The sequence below is a fragment of the Rhagoletis pomonella genome, unplaced genomic scaffold (genome assembly GCF_013731165.1).
Source record: "Rhagoletis pomonella isolate Grant_MI unplaced genomic scaffold, Rhpom_1.0 Rhpom_scaffold_00010, whole genome shotgun sequence".
NCBI classification, from domain to species: domain Eukaryota; kingdom Metazoa; phylum Arthropoda; class Insecta; order Diptera; family Tephritidae; genus Rhagoletis; species Rhagoletis pomonella.
The window spans coordinates 8,665,677-8,690,103 of NW_023458564.1; the positions used below are offsets into that span (position 1 = coordinate 8,665,677).

At 36.0% G+C, this 24,427-nt stretch overlaps 2 protein-coding genes across 2 annotated transcripts in view; one reads left to right on the forward strand and one right to left on the reverse strand.

Annotated features, from left to right (window-relative positions):
- LOC118746015 (ecdysone-induced protein 74EF) overlaps positions 1-22,077 on the forward strand; it is a 50,160-nt gene extending 28,083 nt beyond the window's left edge. Inside the window, exons 3-5 of the mRNA XM_036479735.1 lie at positions 9,872-10,059; positions 18,292-18,843; positions 20,797-22,077. Of these exons, the coding sequence (XP_036335628.1) occupies positions 9,872-10,059; positions 18,292-18,843; positions 20,797-21,459 (1,403 nt within the window). The 3' untranslated portion in view covers positions 21,460-22,077. The remainder of the gene's footprint in view (positions 1-9,871; positions 10,060-18,291; positions 18,844-20,796) is intronic.
- Positions 1-24,427, reverse strand: part of LOC118746020 (protein JTB) — a 42,062-nt gene that overhangs the window by 1,467 nt on the left and 16,168 nt on the right. The window lies entirely within an intron of this gene.

The window sequence follows — 24,427 nt, forward strand, 5'->3', positions numbered from 1 at the left end:
TTGATCACGTCCTTGAATACGTGGAATTGCCTCCTGGCATGCCTACATGAAATATTAAGGTCTCAATATACAGGCTGTGTTCAGACATCATACATAGTTGCACCTAGTAAAAATAGGATTTTGACTTAAACAATTATTGATTTGACCACTAATAAAAGAATAATAAAATTGGGAAGTCTTTTTCAAACACTGCAGGTTTTAGGACTTATTGCTTCACTAATTTGTCATCCAAAATGTTATTAAAGTCGTTAAGAAAATTCTTTTGAATTGGGGTTGTTAAAAGAAATGCATACATTCAAAAGAACGGTGTTATTTTTAAATGGCTGCCTGAAAAAAAAATCACCTGGCCTCCAAACTTAGTTCGCACCGTGGCAGCTGAACGACTACTCGGTTATGACAGCTTACAATTACCAGCTTAGAAATTTAGAGTGTGTATGTCTCACAGACAGCTTCCTGCCTGTCAATCGATAAGCCGCTTTGAATTCAGCAAGTATGTAGTATATATTTACATACATATGTACATATATGCAAAATGCATCGCACTAAGTACTTTGTAATACATATGTTTACTTTGAACAACGTCAAGTATGCATAGACGGCAAGCCAAACGTTTGACGAGACAGGTGAACGTTTCAACATGTGACTAATGCGGGGGAAGAACCGCTATGGCGGCGGTGAGTTCGCTTAATGTCATCATGTCATGTAAATGAACTTTTAGCGGCTAACGGTATATTCGACTAGGCCTGAAAATTCGCATGCACAAAGGAGGAGCGTTTCAATCTCAGACTGGATTCAATACACAACATTAAGGCCTAATGGTTTGCGTTGGTGGATACATGTGGCGAAAGAAAAAATCAATGACAGAAAAGTGTAGAGACTGAAAAATATGAAAAGACCAGAATTTTTTTAAAACAATTTACACTACAGCTTTGAATGGGCAATAATTTGCGTACAAAACAGTGGTAGGTTTGTGCATGCGTATTTGTTCAGAAAAGTCTAGTCAACTAGTGCTTGTGTATGTACATACGTACATTAGGGTGTCCAGAATTTTTTCTTGGCGAAACTCGACACGCATACTTTTCTATTCCTATGTTCCTTTTGACCTAAATAACATAAATATAAAGTATTTTTTATTGCTGTAGGGTAACGATAGCGCGTGCCGACTTTAAATTAAAGTTTTTATTACGAAGTTATACCGATGTTAACATAAGACTTCTAATCTCACATGAAAAATTTGGCTTGTGTATCGCACACATAAAACTGAAGCATAATCGCAGTAAATCAACATTTTGAGTTTTTGAGTATCTTCACCAATTTTAATGATATAAATTTAAAATTTTAAAAGTCGACAAAAAAGTTAATTCATATGTGGTTTATACCTAGATAATGGGAGCTGAGAAAGGGGCGGGTGGTACCATAGGACCTAGGGTGTACAAGACTGCAAATCCGCCGCTGGCAGAGCAACGTATGTTAGCAACATAATTTCAAGGCAATTTCTCGGTACGTTCAAAATTATGCTGCGTCAGTTTGCCCAACAAGGAATTTCATTAGTCCTTGAAATTGCAGCCCTATCAAAACACACCATTACATTGCCTGCTGATGTTATCTGAACACCAGGTTTATGGCTAGACCTTAATTCAACTCTACAGCTTTGTGCTCAGCAAGAAATTCGGGTACTTATAGGAAAGACCCGAACAGGCACTTGCTTGAAGCAAAGCTACATCCTAGGTCATCTACGAACTCAGGAACGTGATCCAAATGCGCATCGCACAACCACTGGACCCAACGTTATACAGACATGCCTAAACAACGTTCGCCGGTAGGCAATCTCACCACTTTTACCAGCCACCTACCACTGCAGAAGAAGAGCTTCTGCGGCGTCGAGAAACCTGCGTAACTCGGGCGCAATTAAAGTCTGTATACTGTAACAGGTTGAATTCTGACTCTACCCCAAAATACACAATATCCGTGCAATTTCCGGTTTGTTAAGACACCCGACACGACACAAACTAATGAAACTGCGCAAAGCTGCGATCGATAAAATCTCGGCTTAAAGTTGTTGTAGCGTATAAGATAGTGAACCAAAGTAGATAGTCTCATTTTCCTAAAAAGAAAGCTAAACTATGCTTCGGCAAAATCGGCCGAAAGATCTACAAATGAAGCTCTAGTCATCTTACTGGCTTTTGTTGAAGCTTAAAAGCGACCGTAAGATGGATGTGTTCTTACGCTTATTTGAAACGGATGTGAGGGACGTCCATCAGAGAAAAACGAAAAATGCCCTGAATAAAATTTGTGTCTTTTCAGTCCTTGAAAAACTAGAAACGTATAATTTATATACTTCATATGTGTATGTCATTTAGGTCAAAAGGAAAAAAACTAACGGGAATGGTTATCGAATTTCTCAACAACAAAAAATCCCCCCTTATGTTCTGGGACACCCTAATGTACAAACATCTATGTATATGTTGGCATGTTTACATAGTATGTACATACACTAGGAGCGAAAACGCAAAAAAGGGATTTGATTGACATTCACATAAAGTCAGGGCAAAACGCTGGTGTGCTCCAAACGCTTTTTGCCCATGATATATATATGAACATACTATATGCATTAATATATATTAAATTAAACTAAGTGTTATAGAGTAAATTAATATTGAAAAGGTAATATTCGAATATTGAACCAAGTTTTGCTGAATTTTTTCTACCCAAAATTTTTAAATTAACGCGGTAAAATATGGAAAAATGCATGGTAGAAAAAAGAAGGCAGTTTCACTTAATGACATTAGCAGCCATTTGACTTTTGCTGAGATTATGACATTTAAATCAAATCCAAGCTACCAGATTGACAATTATAATGAAATTTTTTCTGAAAAGAATTTGGTCGACAAAACATAAAATAAAACTATTTTTTTAGATAATAAAACAAAAATGAGTTGCGCATTTGGAATCTGCGAAAATACAAAATTCCACTGCAAGGAAGACGGTACCAAATGTTTAAAATTTCCACGGCTTCCTTTTGTGAGAAAAAAATGGCTTGAGTCCCCGGCGGCGTGAGGAAAGCCTTTTAAAATATCTGTTCTCAACATTGATGTGGACAAGTTAACAAGTCCGATTTTTTTTATTGTGACTCTAGAGGAAAGGACTGTTAAACGTTTTTTTTTTTCAATTCGATATTTAAGTCCAAAGTTAAAAGAGAACAAAATTAAATAAGAAAATAAAAAGATGAGAAAAATAACGTCTTCATGGTTTGTTGAATTTATTAAATAAAAACATTTAATAATGTTAACGCAACATACATACAAGTAGATTAATTTTTAGTTTTGGGGTAGGGTCGAGAAATACCGTTCACGTAAGCACATATGCCATTATCCGCTGTATTTCGAGGTAAAATTGCATTATTTGTATGTACATATGCTCAATGCATATGTATATCATGTACTAGACTTGTTTGGTTTCCAGGCAGGTTCTGCAATTCACTTCCAACTGAATTTCAATAAAATGCGCTTTGAATTCAAATTGGTAGGGGTTGAAATTCACTCGGAAGGGAATTGCAGAACCTGCCTATTCATCTAAAAAGACTAAAATATTTACACCCATTTACTGTGAAAGAAATTCCCATCTCGAAATTCCCATATTTATTTTTAAATATTAAAAATATGGTAACGCTGCTAGTAACAAGAACAAATTCAAAATCTCAGTATCCGTCAAAATGTTGTTTATTGAAAGCACCTTCTTTTTTATCATGGAAAAATGTGTAGAACAGGATGAATATAATTGCTATCACCATGCCCAACCCAAGTAATGGTGTAAGTGAAAAGCGTGCCACACTCACGCCTCTAAGTATATAATAGCCCTGCAGAAAATCTGACTAGCTCAGAACTAGCGTAGAACTAGACCTTTTGCCGACAGTACTAGTTCTACCTCAATACCCAAACAATGCGTTCAACTGTCCAGTTTTACACGGCGTTGGCAATTGTCGCCCAGTGCATTACTTTGCAACCAGTTTTTAACCGGTTCCGTTTTGGACAGTTTTTTTTTTATAAGAAAACGTTTTTAAGTTTCGATTTTTGGAAATTGTTTTCGTTTTTTTCTTTTCTTTTACAGATTCCATTTTTTTATATATTTTATTAAAAAAAAAGATTATTGTAAGCTACACGCAACAATTTAAATTCATTAAATTTGAAAGCTCACTACCGCCTCCACCGCGATTTGAACTCGCGACCAATGATGGTTGAGTCGGAGGTCTTCTCGCTGAGCTATTTTCGTATTGTACGAGTACCAAACATTTGCACATTTATACCACAAGTTTCAACTGTCCCGTTCTGCATTGCTGTTGCACTAGTTCAGAGATAGTTCTGAGATATGTAGTTCGGAACTAGCGCTTTGTCAGACTATTTCTAAATTTTACTGCAGGGAGCATACATGTATATACATAAGTGTATGTGTTTGATGGAAACTGATAACCATCTACATCTCTAGTCAAAGAAAGGAGCATTCATTTGACGCCTTTTTGCAAACAAAAAATGCTTCTACATGTCACGTCAAACCACGCAGTCATCTAAACATCCACCTGCACTCTTGCTCCCATTCTCACCTTGTCTGCTCGCACTTTGCAGTAACTGCTGTGAAGAGTTAATCAATATTTGCAGAAAGTATGTAACTACCAACATACATACATACATATTGAGCCCTAACCGCCAAAATAGCGTAAGCGAAATTTTTCAAAATTTTTTTTTTTTGATGCAGAAATATTCCTAGAGCAACTAGATGCATTTCTGCATCAAAAACAAAATTTTGATAAAAATGTCGCTTACGTTATTTTGGCAGTTAAGGCTCGATATGTAGTATGTACCTACGAATGCATAACGAATTTACGTATGCAAACGTACGACAGCTGACCATAAAATCACCCTGCAAGAAAATCGATGGCATTTAGCGATTTTAGAATCATGGCTGCATAAAAAATATTCCCTCTGCAATATTAGCAGTAGAAAAACTTAACTTAAAGGATATATGTACATATTATGATAGTGTGCACGATTTTGATGGTAGTCTCTAAGAACGAATATACTATAAGTATATTAAATAACACTGGTTTACAGCAAAAATTTTCTATGGATGCCACTATTCAATTTCTATTTCATCCGCCTTTTCGTTGGCTGGTATATTCTGGTACCCCGGCATCCATACCAAATGAAGAGAATACTGCACAGTCATCTTGTTTAGAGAACTGCGGCAGTCCGCTTCTTTCTGAGTAGATGCGGATATTGTTACATATGACTTCTCATGTACGTAAGTTTTCAACCATCACTTGTATGGCTGGGAAGACCCTCCCATAGTGAAGTGATATGGTTTCATCAGGAGCCCTTACGGACCAAAATTCCTTATCTGGAATATAAATTATATACCTCTTTGTGAAGTTTAGACCTGGTACAAAATGCGTGTACGGTAAGTTGATATTCTTTAGGAGTCGGGTAGTTCTCGCAGCCTTAAGGCGACGCACCCTGCTAATTGTTTTCCAACAATTTGGATTGACAAGATATTGAGGAGAACGCACATTCCCGAAAAAGGTGACTTAAAATTTTTTCTTCGTGAAAGTAAACGCTAGCACGGTCTTCGCAAAAAAACTTTGTTGTAGCCTTTGACCCAGCAAAAACATCTAGCGGACATCGGTTATAATTATGAGGACTTTTGGTATGTTATTTAGAACCACAAAAGGAAGGTCCATGCAAAAATGCAGCTTTCCCCTAATTAGTCCAAGGTTTGACCTTCTTTCCCTTTGTTTCCTGGCCTAATAAGATGAATTTTGAAAATGGAAAAAGTTTTTAAAGCAAATAAATAAAAATGTTTATCATTTTGGTCCACTGTTTAAAGTATATGTACGCAAATGCAACTAAATACGAACATACATACATATGTACATATGCACGCGTGTGGATACTGTTCGCAACATTTTTTCGCGCATGTGTTGTAAATAGTAAGCAAACGTAGGCTCAACGTATTTCATCTAGTCCGAACGCATTATGTCATTGAGAGACGCTTTCTTTCGATGCACACTGGTTTTCTATTCTTTCCCAATGAGCTTCTTCCGCCGGACATGCCATCTGCTCTTCCGCTCATTTTCATTTCTGCTCTTTTTTTCTCTTCAAATTTCTCAAGACATGCGCCTTAAATGGAAACGAATCATTTGTATGTACTTACTTATGTTGAGCGCTCCGTTAGAAAACTCATAGTCACGTACAATGTAGAGAATCTAAGTAAGTAAAAGAAAGCGCACAAAAAAAAAAATATTAAACAAGAAACATCATTGACCCCCACGCGTTGTGCAACAAGTTGCGCACATGCTCTCTTTGAACTCAACGAAAGGCTGTAGTGATGAATGAGCAACGAAGATATGTACATACATAGGTAGGAGTGAATATACTTACATCCATATGGGTATTTCCTTGAAAGTGTCAACCAAGAGCAAAAAAATAAAATTTTGCCTGGACAAAATGTATACATGCCAATCGATAGCTACATAGTTTGTCTTTCACCCAACAAAATATTGGAGAGAAATCATACCTTCCAGAAAGCCTTCATAATTTTGGTACACTAAAAAGAATTGCAACTCTATACAAAAATTTAGTAAAGCTTATGTTCCGTAAGCCTTACACTGAGAAAAGAGTTTAGTTACGTCAACTAAATATGTTTTTCTCAACACATGATTTAGTTATAGTCACATTATTTGGTTATAGTTACCAAATCATGTGTTGGTAGAAATATATTTGGCTGACTTTTTTCTGAGTGTACAATAAAAACAACGTAAAACGAGTACACTGAGAAAAAGGATTAGTTTCGACAACTAAAGATATTTAGTTCCCGAATTTTGACAATATTTGGGAACTGTTACCAAGGATTGGGAACTATTACCATCGATTGGTAATTATAACTAAATATATTAAAGCTTCTAATATTCATCTAGGTTGTAACAAATCGTTAATTTAGTTGAAGGGTTTGGTTAATACTAATAAATATTTCTTTGAAGCATATTTCTACAAATTCCATTCAACTTAACGTATGGTTCATAAAAGGATGTCATTAAGCTCTGCTAATACAAATAAGCTTTCTTTCAACACATGGTTTAGTCATAGTTACCAAATCTTAGTTGAGGCAACCACGATTTGGTTTGAGAGTGGAACATATTCATGCTTGTGAGCCCTAAAGAATGCTGAGCGCTCTCTGAGCACATACGAAGAGCGCCAGCTGAGCAATGCACACAGTCCCACTTATTGAATCGTTTGAATGCGCTAGTATGCCGACCATTGCATTGTGCGTGGAAATCATTGCTCCGCTACCGCTGTTCGTATATGGGTGAAACACGCATGTGGTCCCAGAGCGCTCAGTAAGCTATGGCATGTCGATCGCTGCGCCATGTGTGATATGACATGCCCATACTTGTTTGTCTCAGTTTCAGTTTTGCTATCATCGCGAGTTGTTTCGGTGCGCGCATCGTTTAAAGTTTAATTAAAAATATAAAGTTTGATGCCAACCGGGGTTTTTCAGTGGATATATAATTCACGTGAATTATAATTTGAAAGTGTCTATTTAGCTAAGGAAAAAGCAAAGCAGTATACTTCCAGCAGATATTGACCTGGGTTTTCGCACGACTGTTCCTGTTTCATCGTTTTTTTTTTTTGGAAATTCATACCACCATATACATATGTATTATTTACTTTAGTAACTAACTTATGTAAATATAAACGTATTTTTATGCTTAATATATGCAAATAAAAGAAGAAAGTAAACACAACAAACATCGAGTAAATTTTTATTTGTGTCAAACTGAAACTTTTTTCCCAATAATAAACGGTTAGCTGATTCAAGTCTACGGCAAGTTCACAAAATTAATTGAAAACTTGTATCAACCAAAGCATTGTTTATATTTGCTCAACAATGATTTTATTCAACTAACAATATTGTCCAATCAAGGTAGTCGTTTTGTAATTATTAACAAATATACATTTGTCCCAACTAGAAGTCTTAAGTAAATTGCAGACTTTCGTGAACTATATATTTATTTCGCCATATCCAACTATGCCACTTGTACACTATAACCAAATCTTGGTTATTATAACTAAACCTTTTTCTGGGTGTAAGAAAGTCTAAGTTCGGACCCAGCCGAACATTAAATACCCGGCGCAAGTATTAAATATATCGTCGATGTTTTTGCAAAACCGCCTATCTTACGGCACTCAAATTTTACAGGAGAGCGAAAAGCGGTTTATTCTTCAAAGGCATTGCCTTGATAGGCGGTATTTTCACTAGCTATTGTTTTACAAATATGTTGTTTTAATAACGATTTAACGATTTTTATGCATAAATCTCGGTGCCTGGGTTACCAAATCTCATTTTTGCTAAAACGGCGATTTGGGCGGTTTTGCAACTGGTCGATGGTCGGTTTTGCAAAAACATCGACGATATGTTTTTCACCTTTCAGAAAACTACCGCTACATGGTAAGCCGGGGTGGTTTTACCCCTATTTTAAACATCTTCGATAGAACGTTCAGTTAGACATAATGAGATAAACTTATATAGTCATATGTGGGCGAAATCACACCCATATTCCAAAACTCCAAATAATGTTACTTCTTTTCAAGGGATTGTTTTTAGTATTAATTTCGAAAAGTTTCAAGCATTTCGGAAATTTACCGTTATATGAAAATTGGCCGTAATTTTAGTCCAATTTCAAAACATTCCAATGTAAGAGTTATTGCAAACATCAATTTTGAATAAATTAGCTTCAGTATTTACTGATTTATAGAAGATTTCGTAATTTTCAAAATTACCGTTATATTGGATGTGGACGTGGTCATAGTCCGATTTTAAAAATTTTCAGCCGTTTGGAAGAAATTGGTGGATCGGTTACCAATATATACACATGTGACAATATGTAGGCGGGGCTACGCCCATTTTACAAAAATTTAAAACATTCTTATTTTTTTATGCTAAAAACATTGTAAATATCAATTTTGAGTGAATGAGCTTCAGTAGTTACTAAAATATCGCAGTTTTCGTATTTGGGAAAAATACCGTTATATGGGAGGTAGGCGTGGTTATTGTCCGATTTACCCCATTTTCAACACTATCTGTCCTACGCTGAAAAAAAGTACACATACTAAATTTCGTTAAGATATCACAATTTTTACTCGAGTTATCGTGTGCACAGACGGACAGACGGAGGGACGGACAGACAGTCACCGCTTAATAGATTTCTTCTATCAAAATTTCTGAAATCAGTTTGCAGCTCTCAAGAAAAAATGCTAGACTATTAATTCTTCAAGAAAATGTACAGCAAAACCAAAGTACATTTCCAACCAACAGAAATAATGAAAAATATTTCTTGTGATTTTTCTTGAGAGCTGCAAATAGTCCTTAAGCTTGGGCAATTAGGAATATTAAAGAAAAGCTCTTTGGGAATGTACATACATGCATATATGTAAGCATAACCACGTATGTATTTTACTTTTTTGCGCATAGAGCAGTTTTCATTGCGCGGATTAAAAAAAGGAGAAGATTTTCTATTTGCCGGCTATATTTTTTTTTAATATGTTCCGTTAAACTATCAATGCCAAGTGCAGACAGATCAATTTGCAATTGGTTCTTCGATTGTTTTTGACAAGAGTGCACTGTCGTCGTTGTTTTTTTCATTAATGTTGTTAGGGATAGATTAAAAGAAGACACTTAATTCCTTTATTAAGTCTATGATAACAAAACCTTGTGGACTAGATATTTCTTAAAATTAGTTTGTGTGTGCTTATTTATTATCTTTGCACAGCAACATTTCAAGTATTGTAAACTATTCAATTTCTTGTTTATACCTTTATAGATGATAAAAGGAGCCAAGATGATGTGGAGGAAAATGTGTCTGCATGCCGCCTGGAAGTTAGCGCCGCTTCTTCGAGTACACCCCTAGATTCAACAAAACATTTTCCAGTTAATTCACCAGCGGCACAACTTCCAGAAGCCAATATCACAAAGAAATCAAATGATTCTCCCCATTTAGATGCGCATATGGTAAGTTTCGAAACAGCATACATAAGAATATGAACTTATGTTTAGGAAATACCTACATACATATACATAGATATGTATACATGTACATAGTTTTTATATTAGTGAATCACAAAATTCGCTCGCTTTTATTACTCCCACTAAAATATTCGCCCTTCCACGGTGCAAAATTTGTTTGATGTTACACTCAACCCCCTAAAAGGGCATGTTTTTGCCTTCCTGACCCTATCTAGCTCACGCATTTCATAATATTGTCGTTTTAGGCAACCATCACCCCTGACAAAGCCGATAATGTGCATTTTTTCGCTTTCCAAAAAATTTACATTTTAAAAAACGAACACAAAACTTTCCCACCGTTTGCCTTAATTTTAGAATCGAGCACGAAAAGAGAAAGGGGTAATCAAAAGGTGAAATTTTTTATTAGAAACGAAAACACCATAAGTTTGAAACTTAAACTGCATCGAAATGATATTTACTTAGCATACCGAGAGAATTATTGAAAACAAACTTTTCTTAAATCGATGTATTTTGGAACGAGTTTACGTCAACCCTTGTCAAATTTGGTTTGGAGACAAACCAAAATACATCGTATTAAAAACCCTGTCGGAAACAACAACAGCAAAGAAAAAAATTGTTATTAAATCATTTATCAGAAATAAATTTTCAAAGAAATTTTCGATGAAAAGTGCTGTAACACTCACTTATACTAAAGAACAAGTCGATTTTTTTGAACTTTTTGCAAATTAGCGACTTACCCTGAAAATATCACTCATACGCCACGGTGCACTCGATATTGATTCCGATGGATACTGCAGTTTTCTTTTAGTTACTGATAAGTAGTGGATATAACAACCTACTGCTTATTCTAAATGTGTTTAAGTCTAACACATTTTTTACAGAAAAATAGTTGGCAGAATATCATATCATAGCTCATGTATGTATGTATATACATATATGTACCTACCGTAACTGCACTTTTATTCAATACACGCACCACCAACAAGATCCTAGATTTTCAAATTTTAAATCAATAAATATGCTACCGGAAAGCTCTTACCCCAGCATCCATCTCTCAATACCCACTAGTTTTGTTTTCTTTTTTTCACTGCTACACACCATCATGGATACAGCGAATTTCTTGAGCAAAGCTTTTACATAAAATGTACATACCAACAAAATACATGCAAAAATGAAAATTTCATATACATACATATGTATATAGTTACATAGTTAAAACAAACAAGTAAGAAAGTCTAAGTTCGGGCGGAGCCGAACATTAAATACCCGGCGCAAGTATTAAATATATGTTTTCCACCTTTCCGAAAGCTACCGCTACATGATAAGCCGGGATGTATACATTTTAAGTAAATTAGCGTCCTTAAATTTCGAAATATTGAAATTTCAAGCATTTTTGAAATTTACCGTTATATGAAAAGCGGCCTCAATTTTAGTCCGATTTCAACAATTTTCAACGGTTTGCTTTTATGTGGCAAGCACAATAACCATACCGAGCTTGGTACAAATTGCTAGAACGGCTAGCGAGATACATATCACAAGTGGGCGGTGCTACGCCCATTTTCCAAAATTTTGTTATAAACGTATTTCTTGGTAAAGAATTGTTGCAACCATCAATTTTGAATAAATTAGCTTCAATATTTACTGATTTATCGAAGATTTTGTATTTCTCGAAATTACCGTTATATGGGATGTGGGCGTGGTTATTGTCCGATTTTAGAAATTTTCGGCCATTTGGTATGTTGTACCAGGACCAACAACTGTGCCAAGTTTGGAAGAAATTGGTGTAGCGGTTACCAAGATATACACATGTAACCATAAGTGGGCGTGGCTACGCCCATTTGCCAAAATTTTGTAATATTCTTATTTTTCGTCTAAAACTTATTATAAATATCAATTTTGAGTGAATAATCTCCAGTAGTTACTAAAATATCGCAGTTTTCGTTTTTCTGAAAATTACCGTTATATGGGAAGTAGGCGTGGTTATTGAGCGATTTTAAAAATTTTCGGCCATTTGGTATGTTATGTGAAGGCCAACAACTGTGCCAAGTTTGGAAGAAATTGGTGCAGCGGTTACCAAGATATACACATGTAACCATAAGTGGGCGTGGATACGCCCATTTTCTAAAAATTTATAATATTCTTATTTTTCGTCTGAAAATTATTACAAATATCAATTTTGAGTGAATAATCTTCAGTAGTTACTAAAATATCGCAGTTTTCGTATTTCTGGAAATTACCGTTATATGGGAAGTGGGCGTGGTTAAAGTCCGATTTCGCCCATTTTCAATACCAACCTACCTTGGATTAAGGGAAACCTACATACCAAATTTCGTTGAGATATCTCAATTTTTGCTCGAGTTATCGTGTACACGGACAGACGGACAGACGGACAGACGGACAGACGGACAGACGGACAGACGGACAGACGGACGGACAGACAGACATGGCTTAATCGATTTCTTTTTTCATCCTGATCATTTATGTATACATTTGTCTATATCTATCTCGATTCGTTTTGGCTGTTACAAACAACCGTTATGTGAACAAAATTAATATACCCTTGTGCACAAGTGCGCTCGGGTATAAAAATACTCATGTGCCTGCTCCGTAGCTAGAAAAGTAGAGCAAAAGCACATTTTCTTAGCCTGGCCCGCGAAAATGCGCTTTTGCGTCAAGCGTTGAAAAGGACCATGCTGATACTTATGTAGAACTTATGGTGCTAAAGAGCTGCTGGTATATCTGTGATGTGCGCCAACTGAGTAGAGCATTCCCAGGGAAAAAAATTGCATTACGGTATTTGAATTGAGCTTTAATTGGGAAGGTGTGGCGCTGAGAAGGGTACTGTGGTACCAAGTGACGAGCTCTATCGACCGGCAGCGTTTTTGTTTACGCATGCAGCTATTTATTTCATTGCAAGTTAAACCGTGGGAGCAATCAGGAGATACATATAACGTAAAAAGAGAGGGCTTACCGAGCTGGTAAGATAAACAAACTTTAAATCAAACCTGCAATACCAGTCTGTAGGGGATGCAAGACTTGACAAGCCAAAATTGAGGCATTAATTCATTTATCGATTTTTTATTTATGTAAAATGTAGAGTTAGTAATTGATGGCGAAGCAGACATTTGTAAATTTTTGGGCGAACCTAGCACCTTGCCACCTCTCATGTCGGTTGTTGGTGTTACCGGCAGGGTATGAGTATGATGTATTGTGGACATCTGTGGAGGTGTTAACTCTCTTCCATTTTGCATCGCTATACAGTTATGGCTAGTAACAGTCCCCTCTCCACTCAAACCCGGCAATATTAAAAAGATTTGAGTGGTTTCCTCTCTTTCGGCTACTAAATTGAGTAGCTGAGCATTATTTGTTGCTTCTCTGTTGATTTATAGTTTATATTTTTCTTTTACGTTGCACGTGCGCTTGCTAATATGCGTGTATGCGTAAACTTTGTACATAGTACATAGGTACAAAGTTAGACTGGGGTCCTTGCATGCGTCATTGGCGTTCGAAGAATTGCCATACCGTGGCATTGAATATTGACGACTTTCTAAACTTGAACAGCGTTCAAATGCACTCGCATTGTTAACATCATTTTCATACCTACATATGCATACATTCATATATACATATATGCATGTTTATGTTTCTTTTTGGTTGTTGATGTTTCCGAAATTATACATACATATGTACATACATATATGGAAAGTTGAGTCTAAGGCTGGAACTGAAAGCGCCTATACCCTACACAAAACATTCTCGTTTACTTGTAGGCGAAAACTTCAATATGCGTACATATCGGAAAATTTCGTACAAGTCCATTATGCCTGCCAACATTTTTACATATCTAAGTCATGACATCCATTTCGGTATCAGGTTTGAAGTAGTTACACGACTGGCCAGATTCACAGTTATTCTGTCACTTTAAACACTTAAACTCCATAAATTTCGTATTCAGATATCGTAAAAAGGTTATGAAAACGCGAAACGGTGGAGAGAAGAGCTGAAAAAATTAAATAAAAAATTAAATTATATTTGTATTACTAGTAAAAATATTGTATGCGAGAAAAATCTGCCACGCCCGTTATCACATTTTAATTCAAAAATAAACCAGCAACAAAATGCTTCTGATTAAAAATGAATTGGTTGTAATGGTCCGTGATTGGACTTTGTTTAAAGAATATTAAGGAAAGGAAAACCTCACAGGATTCGCATAGTTTTGCTTATGTTTACGTGTACTCTGAAACCACTTCTGTTTTTGTCACGTCCGTTACGCGGTACCCTTTTCTCGATTTTTCCGACACCAGTGTTCCAAGCGAACTTAATTTTATTTACAACGAGAGGACGACAATGGCCTTTTTTTATATATATATATATAGATTGGCGCTTACACATATGTTAGTGCTTGGCCGAGCTTCTCCTCCGATTTGTGGCGTGCGCCTTGATTTTGTCACACAAAGCGGAGGGACCTACAGTTTTACGCCGACTCCAAACGGCGATTGTATTTTTATGAGAAGCTGTTTTTCATGGCAGAAAGAGAAATACACTCGAGGTTTGCCATTGCCTGCCTTTTTTTATAAGTGACTTCTCTTTTCGTATGATTTCTTTAACTCTAAAGTCGTACGAATGTCACGTCTGCCACCCAAAGGGGTTGGAGGGAACTTTATATCAGAAATTTGGGATTATAAATAAAATAGCTGAATTAACATTTACCTTTTATAAATAATTAATATATTATCTTGGAAAAGTTTGAATTTTACATTAAAACTTTATTTTTAGATTAGTACAATTTTAGTGAACATATTTTAATATTTTTTTAGTATCCTTATGACATCTGATTACTTCACAATGTAGCTTGCCAGGACTATTACAGTTTTCTATATCGGATACGATTGTTTCTGATACATTGTCTTTGTTCATTCAACTGCATGTCTTTCAAGTAACTTGAAAGTGGAATTTACTTTGAGACCCATGTGCCTCATGACTTTCAGAGAAGTGATTGTTATCCATTTCTAGTATATTTTGACAATATCGTTGTTCCTTTGGGTAAAAATAAATATATTTTACTGTTCAATATTGGAAGGGATGTGAAACTAAATGATGATATTTTATGGTTAGTATGCAAACTAGAACTACAATTATCAACTTATTGAGCATTAAGCTACCGTTACGTGAGGCGATTTTTTGACAGGCGACTTGTTGTCAACTTTGAGGCAAGCGATTTTTGAATCGTCATTTACACGAGCGATTTTTCTTCAGCAATGTTGAATCGCCTCATGTAAATTCAGCTTTAGTCCTCTCGTTTTTCAAAAACAAAAGGATAAATGTTCGGTTATGTGTGCCGCGCTTAAATCAAATAATCTTCATCGGTTCATTTCCAGCTACGCTGACCACAGTATTTCTTACAAAAAGTCCATATTTCAAACCGAATTTATTAATAAATTTGTGTTCGGAAAATTAAAATTTTATTTTAAACTAACGTTTTATCATTTGTACACAGGGTTCGAAAATAAACTGTACAAAACAATTCCCATTTGCTCATCGATCATCATATCATTTGTGGTTTTGTACAGTTTTGTACATAGTCAGAAACAAATTGTAAGATCCACTGTCTTTTTCCCCAACGAGAAACGGTTGCTTTTCGTTTGTGACAATTGTACCATAAGGTACGTTTTATATGTATGCAAACGTTTCAATTACGTGAAAAATATTTTTTTCTGTAAATTTTATATCCAATTCAATTAAAAATCATTTCTATTTTTTTTTATTCATTGCAGCCATTCGTTTTGTATTTAGTTATTGCAAATATGTACATACATACATATATTTTTCTCTGCACGATTCATTTCGTTTGTTGTTTCGTCTGTAACTACTAAAATACTGTAGTGTACTATCACCAAAGTGAACTCAGCCGTTTTGTTTTCGTATTGTACCGAACTGTTGAAGTAATAAACGAAACGAAATAGTAACGTACAATATAGTTTATTTTCGTACACTGTTCGTACATACAAACCTGTGTGTTTTTTGATTCGGGTCACGCGTTTGGATAATCCAAAATTATTGTACAAATAACCGAACCGTGAAATTGGCTGTAAGAACAAAACTTTTTAAATAAACAAAAAATTAGTAATAAAATGTGAAGGATTTTAGATATTGGGTATGGTAACATGAAATCTTCCTATCTGCTTAATTGTCAGGTAGTTAATATGGCGACGAAAAAGTGACAATGGAACTACCTCCTTTTTGTATCATGGTTAAGATGATAATATATCATCATATAGGACTACTATAGTCGGCCGCCGTGGTGTAGTAGTAAGCAGTGCGCGCTTCCACTCCGCAGCACCCTGGTCAAAGCAACATCGCAAAAAAAAATATAGAAAAAAGGTTTTTCCTTGACAGCGGTCGTCCCTCGGTAGGCAATGGCAAACTTCTGAGTGCATTTCTGCCATGAAAAACAGCTTCTCATAAAAATGCAATCGCCGTTCGGAGTCGGCGTAAAACTGTAGGTCCCTCCGCTTTGTGTGACAAAATCAAGGCGCACGCCACAAATCGGAGGAGAAGCTCGGCCAAACACTAACATATGTGTAAGCGCCAATCTATTATTATTATATTATAAGACTAAGGATCAGCACCTTTGCAAAACTCCATGTCGTATGAGTAATTTTTACTTTTGGCAACTATGTATTTGAAATCAATAGTTATGCATACATACCGGAGTTGTTACGAATATTTGCATTCTCAGCCGCGGGGCGCATTAAATTTAGCATTCGCAATTTTCAGCTGCCGATTCAAAAACGCTCTATCTCAACATATCTTCAGTTGAAATAGAGCGTTTTTTAACCAAATTCTGAGATAGGGCGTTCTTCAAACTAATTCTGAAGTAGGACGTTCTTGAAAAGTGTTTTGAAATACGGCGTTTTTGAACCGGCTGCAAAGATAGGTCGATCTTCCACTTTGCCTTCGATATTCGCACACATTTATTTTTAAATAAGTACCCCCGGCAACGGATTTTCAAAGGGGCCGGATTTTTCCGAAAATTAAGTTGGAAGCTATTATAAATTCTAATAAATACGAAACCGTATTTTTACGTACACATAGAAAGGTTCCCCCCACATTCCGAAGTCACCAGGTATTTTTTGCGTGTGACCGTAATTTCGTAAAACAGATGGAACCACAGCAGTTACATTGCAATCTTTAACATCAGAAATATATAGTTTTGGTGTAGATTTTTCATGCGCCAAAAATGTTGTGATCGAAATTCAAGATTGATTTGTCCATCATTTGTGGAACTTTTTGAACTTGTAATTGGAGAGTGGTCTTCTAAATTAGTCGAGGTTAATTACAACATGCGAAAATCAACAGAAAGCGAGTTTATTTCATACAGCCATTCTCCTCTAACACATATTTAGTACCGCCCCCGGCTTTTCTCTTAGTGTCAGTTTTTCAGTGCTCGGCTGTGGCTTAAACTTAGATTAAACATCCGAGCTGGCTGGTTTAAACTAAGATTAGCGAATCAAATATCAGCCAGCTGTTCAATTTAAACTCAATTTACGTGATCTAATTTTAAACTGCAACGGAAAAACTGGCCCTTATTAGCGGTATCGACGGCAACGCTACCACTTACAGGTCTATTCTGCGCTGGTAATAAAAAGTTTGTAAGCGGTAAATAAAGTTCCTGTCAATTTTTTAACCCTTTTCGCATTCTGTATACTCTTGTAACCGGTAAATTTTGTTACCATCTCATAAGCTGGTAACAAATTATTGCCCCGTGAAATATGCAATGCCAGGATTTGCACAATTCTTCACAGCTGAATTGCTGAAAATTTTAACTGCATTACCAACGTACCTAGAATCGCGGTGACAAGAACTGGTAACATTTTTTGGTAATACAATTTTCCGGTTACAAAATCTTCGGTAACGTGCAGAATAGACCTGTTAGTGTGATGTCCTTAAAACTTAAAATTGCTGCATACTTTTAGGCACAGCATAAATTACATAGTTCCAAATGAAGTTAATAAAAGCGGGATAAAAATGTATCATTACAACAAAATATGATTGAAAAAATAGAAATTAAATTTTAATTACAGATGTTTATTTCAAAAACATAAATAATTTACGGCCGCTATCTAAGATTAATTAACGATGCGCATATTTACTATTTAGACGCAATAGAGAAGCAAAAAAAGAACTTATATTTCATACATTCCCTTAATTTTTTAGAGTACATCCACAAATGTAGAAAGTAAAAGCGACTGCAAGGAGCACACAGAATTGCGACAGCAAAAAGAAACGGAAATAGAAGAAATCACACAAAACGCTGAAAATGTGAAAACTAATTTCTCGAACAGCATTAATGCAGCGTGGGCATCATCAACGCCGCAGTCACCACATCAGAACCTGAATTTCGAACACACACAGTTGTATCAATACGAATTACCATCTCCACCTGTGCCACCAGCACCTCCACAGAACTCGCCAGTCGATTACAATCCCACAATCAACACTACTAATATGGGCACATTTGCATATAGTGCACTGCCAGCAGCGACACCACTGAAACCACCTACAAATGCAGCTGCTGCTGCAGCGGCGGCAGCAGTGGCGGCAGCGGCAGCAGCTGCAGCTGCAACAATACGCACGAATAGAAGTCGAATAATGGAAGGTGATTTGATACCAAGCAAAAAATCGAAACGGAAAACGCACCTTGTGCCTGGGAAATGGCAGAAAGACAATGAGGAAGTGGAGGCGAGCGAAGGTGGCAAGGACAAACGGGTAGGTATTTTACGAATAGTTGTATATTGAATAGACATGTACATAGTATGTACACTAGAATGGCCCAAAAAAAGTTTAAAATGTTAACCTCCAACCCCCTAGATATTTTTAAATGGAAAATAGAATACCCTTCTTTTTTTTTTTAAAAAAAAAAAAAAAAACATATTTAGAACTGCCTCAAAGTCAATGAAGTTTTGGGTGTATTTTATATGGGCAAAACACACTTATTCGTAGAAATGGTAGTGTTCTTGAAAATGAATATTTTTCGATCGGAAAACTTGCTTCCAGAAAAAGTACCCAACTTTTTAATCTACCGATTTTTGAGGGTATTCCCATTGCATTTTTTGGAGATTTTGGGGGACCTATAAAAAATAGTTAGTATTTAAAAATGGTTTAATAAAAGTTGGGTACTGTCTTTTAGTAAATACTAGGGGTGAGAGCTTAAAATTTTAAACTTTTTTCTCCCCTGTCTGTATTTTTGAACCACCCTATTGTACACCCATGGCCAAAATAGAAGAAACGCCTTATTTCCCTGCAAGGAAGCCGCCAACTAGTAAATAAAATTTCTAGTTCCGTACTAGATCTTTATCGCCTAAAACGAACTAGTCCAAAAGTAACTAGATCCCCATTAGTTCAAAATCAGCGAAATGTGGTTCTTTTAACAAACAATTTTATTTCACTTTTTTCAATAGAAATCTATATCTAAGGTGGCGTATTTAGAACTGGTTCGCAACTATCGAAAAAGGGATGCAGCGGGGGGCTTGTTTACTTTACATAGGTATGTGTTTGGTGGCTTTTTCGTTCAAACACGCTTTCATTCTGCACTTCGCAGATTCCTTTTCATAGCTTGGTAATACCAAACAAAAATTTGTGTTAACATTTTAACATCTTGGGAGTCTAACCAATAACAGCACGCACCTCTACAAACTCAGTTACAGCCAAATGTATGTAAACGTACATTCCATACAATCATTTAAACAAATTTAGTTTCAAATTGAAAACACATTTCTTTGAAAATAATTGCAAAATTGGAAGAACCGAAAAGATTGAAAAATCAACACACTTTTTCTTTCGTCCGTCGATTTTAGAATTAGTTCGGAACAATAGAATTTTGGACTAGTTAGGAACTATCGAAAAAGGGATGCAGCGGGGCCAATTGACACTTCCTGCAGCTCAATATCTTACAAAGATCATATAAATTCATATTTCAAACTTTGTGCAAAAATTATAAAAATTCTGAAAAGTTTCATCAAAGTTCTCAACTGTTTCGTCAGATTTCTTGAGTAAGCAGTTTTTTATTTTAGCCAATTCAATTTTAGTATAAAAAGGTATAACTTTAAAGTTGCTAAGAAATCGCGTTGATTTTCGGAAATTTTTTTCCCCGCATTTTTTCCCTTACAAAGTATCGAGCCCTAACCGCCAAACTAACGTAAGCGACATTTTTTTCAAAATTTTCTTTTTGATGCAGAAATGCATCTAGATGCTCTAGGAATATTTCTGCATCAAAAAGAAAATTTTGAAAAAAGTGTCGCTTACGTTATTTTGGCGGTTAGGGCTCGGTATGTTCGACGGTTTTTTTATACAGTCAGAAAAAAATATAGCAAAAATCAACGGGTTTTTTTAGAAACCTACGTTTTACACTTTACTAAAATTAAATGGGCTATACAACTGCATACCCAAAAAAATTCTAAAAAATGTGATTAACAAGTTGAGAATTTTGATGCGCCTTTGCAGAATTTTTATAATTTTTGCGCTGCACTTTAGTAAATAAATAATAAATATTAAATAAAGAAAAGAAATATAGCCAAACCTGGTTAAAATAAGGCGTTTCTTTTATTTTGGCCATTAGTGATATACATATGTATGTATCTAAAGACATATATATGTGTAGTTAGGCATTGCATTGCAAATTAAAGAAATTCAAGTCAACCTAATTTCTAATTTTATCCACAGGATATGACACCCTTGCCGGGCTTTCAGCAAGCTTTTGGCTCCACAGAAATCGGTCGTTTCTTCGAAACATTTCTATTAAGTCCGCCTGATTGTCATAGTTTCAATGGCACCTACGAATCTTTCAATGTCGAAGAGCAATTGCAACAAATGCATCAACAGCAGCAGCAACAGCAACAGCAACAACAACAAAAACACCAATTACATATGCAACATGAACAGCAACAGTTGCAGCTTAAACAAATTCATCAACAACAGCAGCAACAACACCAACAGCAACAGCAACAGCAATATGCATCACACGATTATTTTAGTCGTAGATACTCGGACAATAGCGGCTATCACACACAACGGTTACATGCCAACTATCCCCACCAGCACCTGCCAGCTACTCACCCATACTACAGAGGTCAAGCGCATCCTCCGTACCCGCTCAATAGCGGCAACAGCTATCGTGACATGTGGTTGTATGGCCGCCGCGCGCCCTCTCCCTATGACTTGCCTTACGAATACGGTGGCGCTCGAGCGAGTAGTGGCTCCCCTGCGTCGCCTTATGAAATGCCTTTGAGTGCTCGAACGCCCTATGGCTCTCCGTACGATCGATTGGGTTATAGTTATGGGCGGATGAATGGTAGCTTTAGTGGCATACGCTGTAACGGTTATTGAGATATAGTAACGTAAGTCAAGTGGCATAGTAAATATTTGTAGTTAAAAACAAAGAATGAGCAATTTTCAAACACATTTTTCCAAAATGCTTAGTTGCAGAAATATGTAAGTATGTACATATTATGTACTATATACGTATGTATATGTTAGAAGTAATTTAAACATAAAGCAGTGGTCATGTGAACGGTTAATATAACTATGTGCCTTTTCGGACAAAATTCTGGAACGTCTTGTTCAGTTCAAATAAATAGGAAGCATAACCAAATTTTTGATCAAAATTACAAAATTTATAATAAAATTATTCGAAGTTGCATATTTCTATTTAGATACATACATACATATATATGTGTGTATGTATTTATAACTTTTTACTTCTATCCTAAATGTAAGTGGGCGAATACATTTGTATGTATTAGCGGTAAAAAAAAACCTATGTGAAATATAAAAATTGCGTGCATACACACATACACAAATTGTTTCTTGTCACAAAAAAAATGTGAAAATTAGCAAAGGATTAAAATCAAAACAAACCGAATAATGCAATAGTACAATTTTGAGGTAAATATGTATGTATGTAAAAAGAACTAAAAATACAATTTATCAATTTACAAAATAAAAAGTAAATCGAAATTTGAATTAAAATTAAGTAATATGTATAATAATTCTATATATCGTAGCTATCATGTCAAACTATTGAATGTGAAAATGGGTACTTTTCAGAAGAGCAAAAAAATTGTTGTAAAAAATGTTGTTGTCATTAGAAAAAAGTGTAGGATTCAACACCTTGTTAAAGCCAGTATCCTCTGCTTCCAAGAGGACTAGAAATTCAAAGATTTGCCAACTTACGTATCATTCTAAGCGCATGCGCAAGATATCGTAAATGAAAAAGCATTTTAGCACATTCAATAGTTTGACATGGTAGCGACGATATGTAAATAGTATGTATGTATGTATAATTATATTTAGTTTTTAATTTTTAGTTTTTAGTTATTTTGTATCTCGAACGATATGCCACACGGATGATTCGTCTGCAGTTGACATCGTCTCTGGAGGGCATCTTCACATGCTGAACACTCATTGGGTATGTCGAGGTCAAGTCTGTATAGGTAGGAGTTCAGACGGCTACCGTATCCAGACTGTAACTGGTCCAGAGTAATGCTAGTATCACGTGGCAGCTGAAGCTCATTGTTCCTCTTACAATCCGATCAGATGTCAGGCCCGAAAATGCCTAGCTAGTGGCATTTCATTCTATGATTTGGCGTGGAATGCTTGGTCTGAGCCCTCTCTAGCCAAATGATTTTATTCTTCATCTTTTATGGCCTATAACTGCTTAAGCGACTTCGTTTCTCCTCTGTACCAACTGACGCCGATTGGAAATTCCAAGTGAAGTCAAATCCTCCTGCACTGGATCATTCATCAGCTGTCATCAGCAGGTTCCGCGTTTAATACCTTTAAAGCCGGAACGTTTGTGCGACGGAGAATACCTGGTCTATGGTGGATTTACCAGAGCCACGGCTACACTGATAAATCCCAATCAGTTCGTTTACGGTGAGCTTTAACCTTTTACACAATACGCTCGATAAGACCTTGAAGGATACGCTTAGAAGGCTGAATCCGCGGTAGTTGGTGCATATGGCAGGGCAGCCTTTCTTATAGATTAGGCAGAGCAGACTTTCTACACATACGAGTTGATGCAAGCACCTTATCAACTCCTTGTCACTCTACTTGAATAGCTTAGCTGGCGCGCCGACAGCTCCAGCAGCTTGGGTTTCATCAGCCAAGAAACTACTATTCGTACCTCGTCGTATTCGGTACGGCGGCTCATGGACTCATCTCGCCATCGACTGGGATTCAGATCAATCTTCTGCACTACTTCCAATGTGGTTGGCATTCCATAATTTAAGCATGTTCGGGTTAACGGTCTTACAGGAGGTCTAGAAACCTTCCTTAAGTCGCCTGATTTTCTAATGAAATTTTCTTGTGTTTTACTGAGTCTCCCAACATAATTAATTTAAGACTTGCATTACTTATTCTCCACCTCAAAGTCTATGGCTATTAGGATTGCAAATACCTCTGCTTAGAATACCGAGACATATTTCGCAAGAGCGAGATTTAGTTTGTTCCCGTTACAACTGATATAGACTCCAGATCCTGAGCCTGTGTCCGTTTCGTAACCATCGGTGAAGATTTTACAATATGGTAGGCCAAGACGCAGCCTCAGGGAACTCCACATAATAGTAATCTCTTTAACAGAGGCAATGGTGTTAATACTCTGTGATATTAATATAAATTAATTTCTAATTCTCTGCCTCTAACATTTTCTGTCTCACTCCAAAATATAACAAATCATCACATCACATACATTAGTTGATAGTAGGTTTAGTAGTGCATCCAAAGCAGCCCCAGGGAAATTCGTGTAAAGCTAACGGAATACGTTTTTTAAAGTTTGGTAAGCATTCGATTGAGAATCTGTTCTACCACACAACGGGTGCATTGCTGATAACACTGGCTTACAGAGAAAAGGTTTTATGGATGCCACTATCCAGTGTCTATGTGGAATCGCTTAGTGATTGCGAAAATCGAGTTTTGGAGTTTCTTGTTTCGTGCTTATGGATGTAAACGACAGACCAATCGGCTGTTCATATAACTTGCAATGTTTTTGCGTACTTTTTCGAATATTTCTATCAGAGACAGAGAGAGAGAGAACTTGTGACAATTCGCCAGAAATTTACTGCTGTATGATTTCCACGGGCAGAATACGGGAACTAAACTATTATTACATAATTATTATTCTTTAATTTTATTTTGAGTTTGTACAGTTTATTTTAATTTTCGCATTATTTTTATTTGCAATAAAAAAATTATCAACTTCGCATAAACATAAAAATTTAACAAAGAATACGTTTTGTAAAGTCTTAAATAAAATTCGTGTGGAAATATGTATGTATAAAAGTATATCACAAAACTA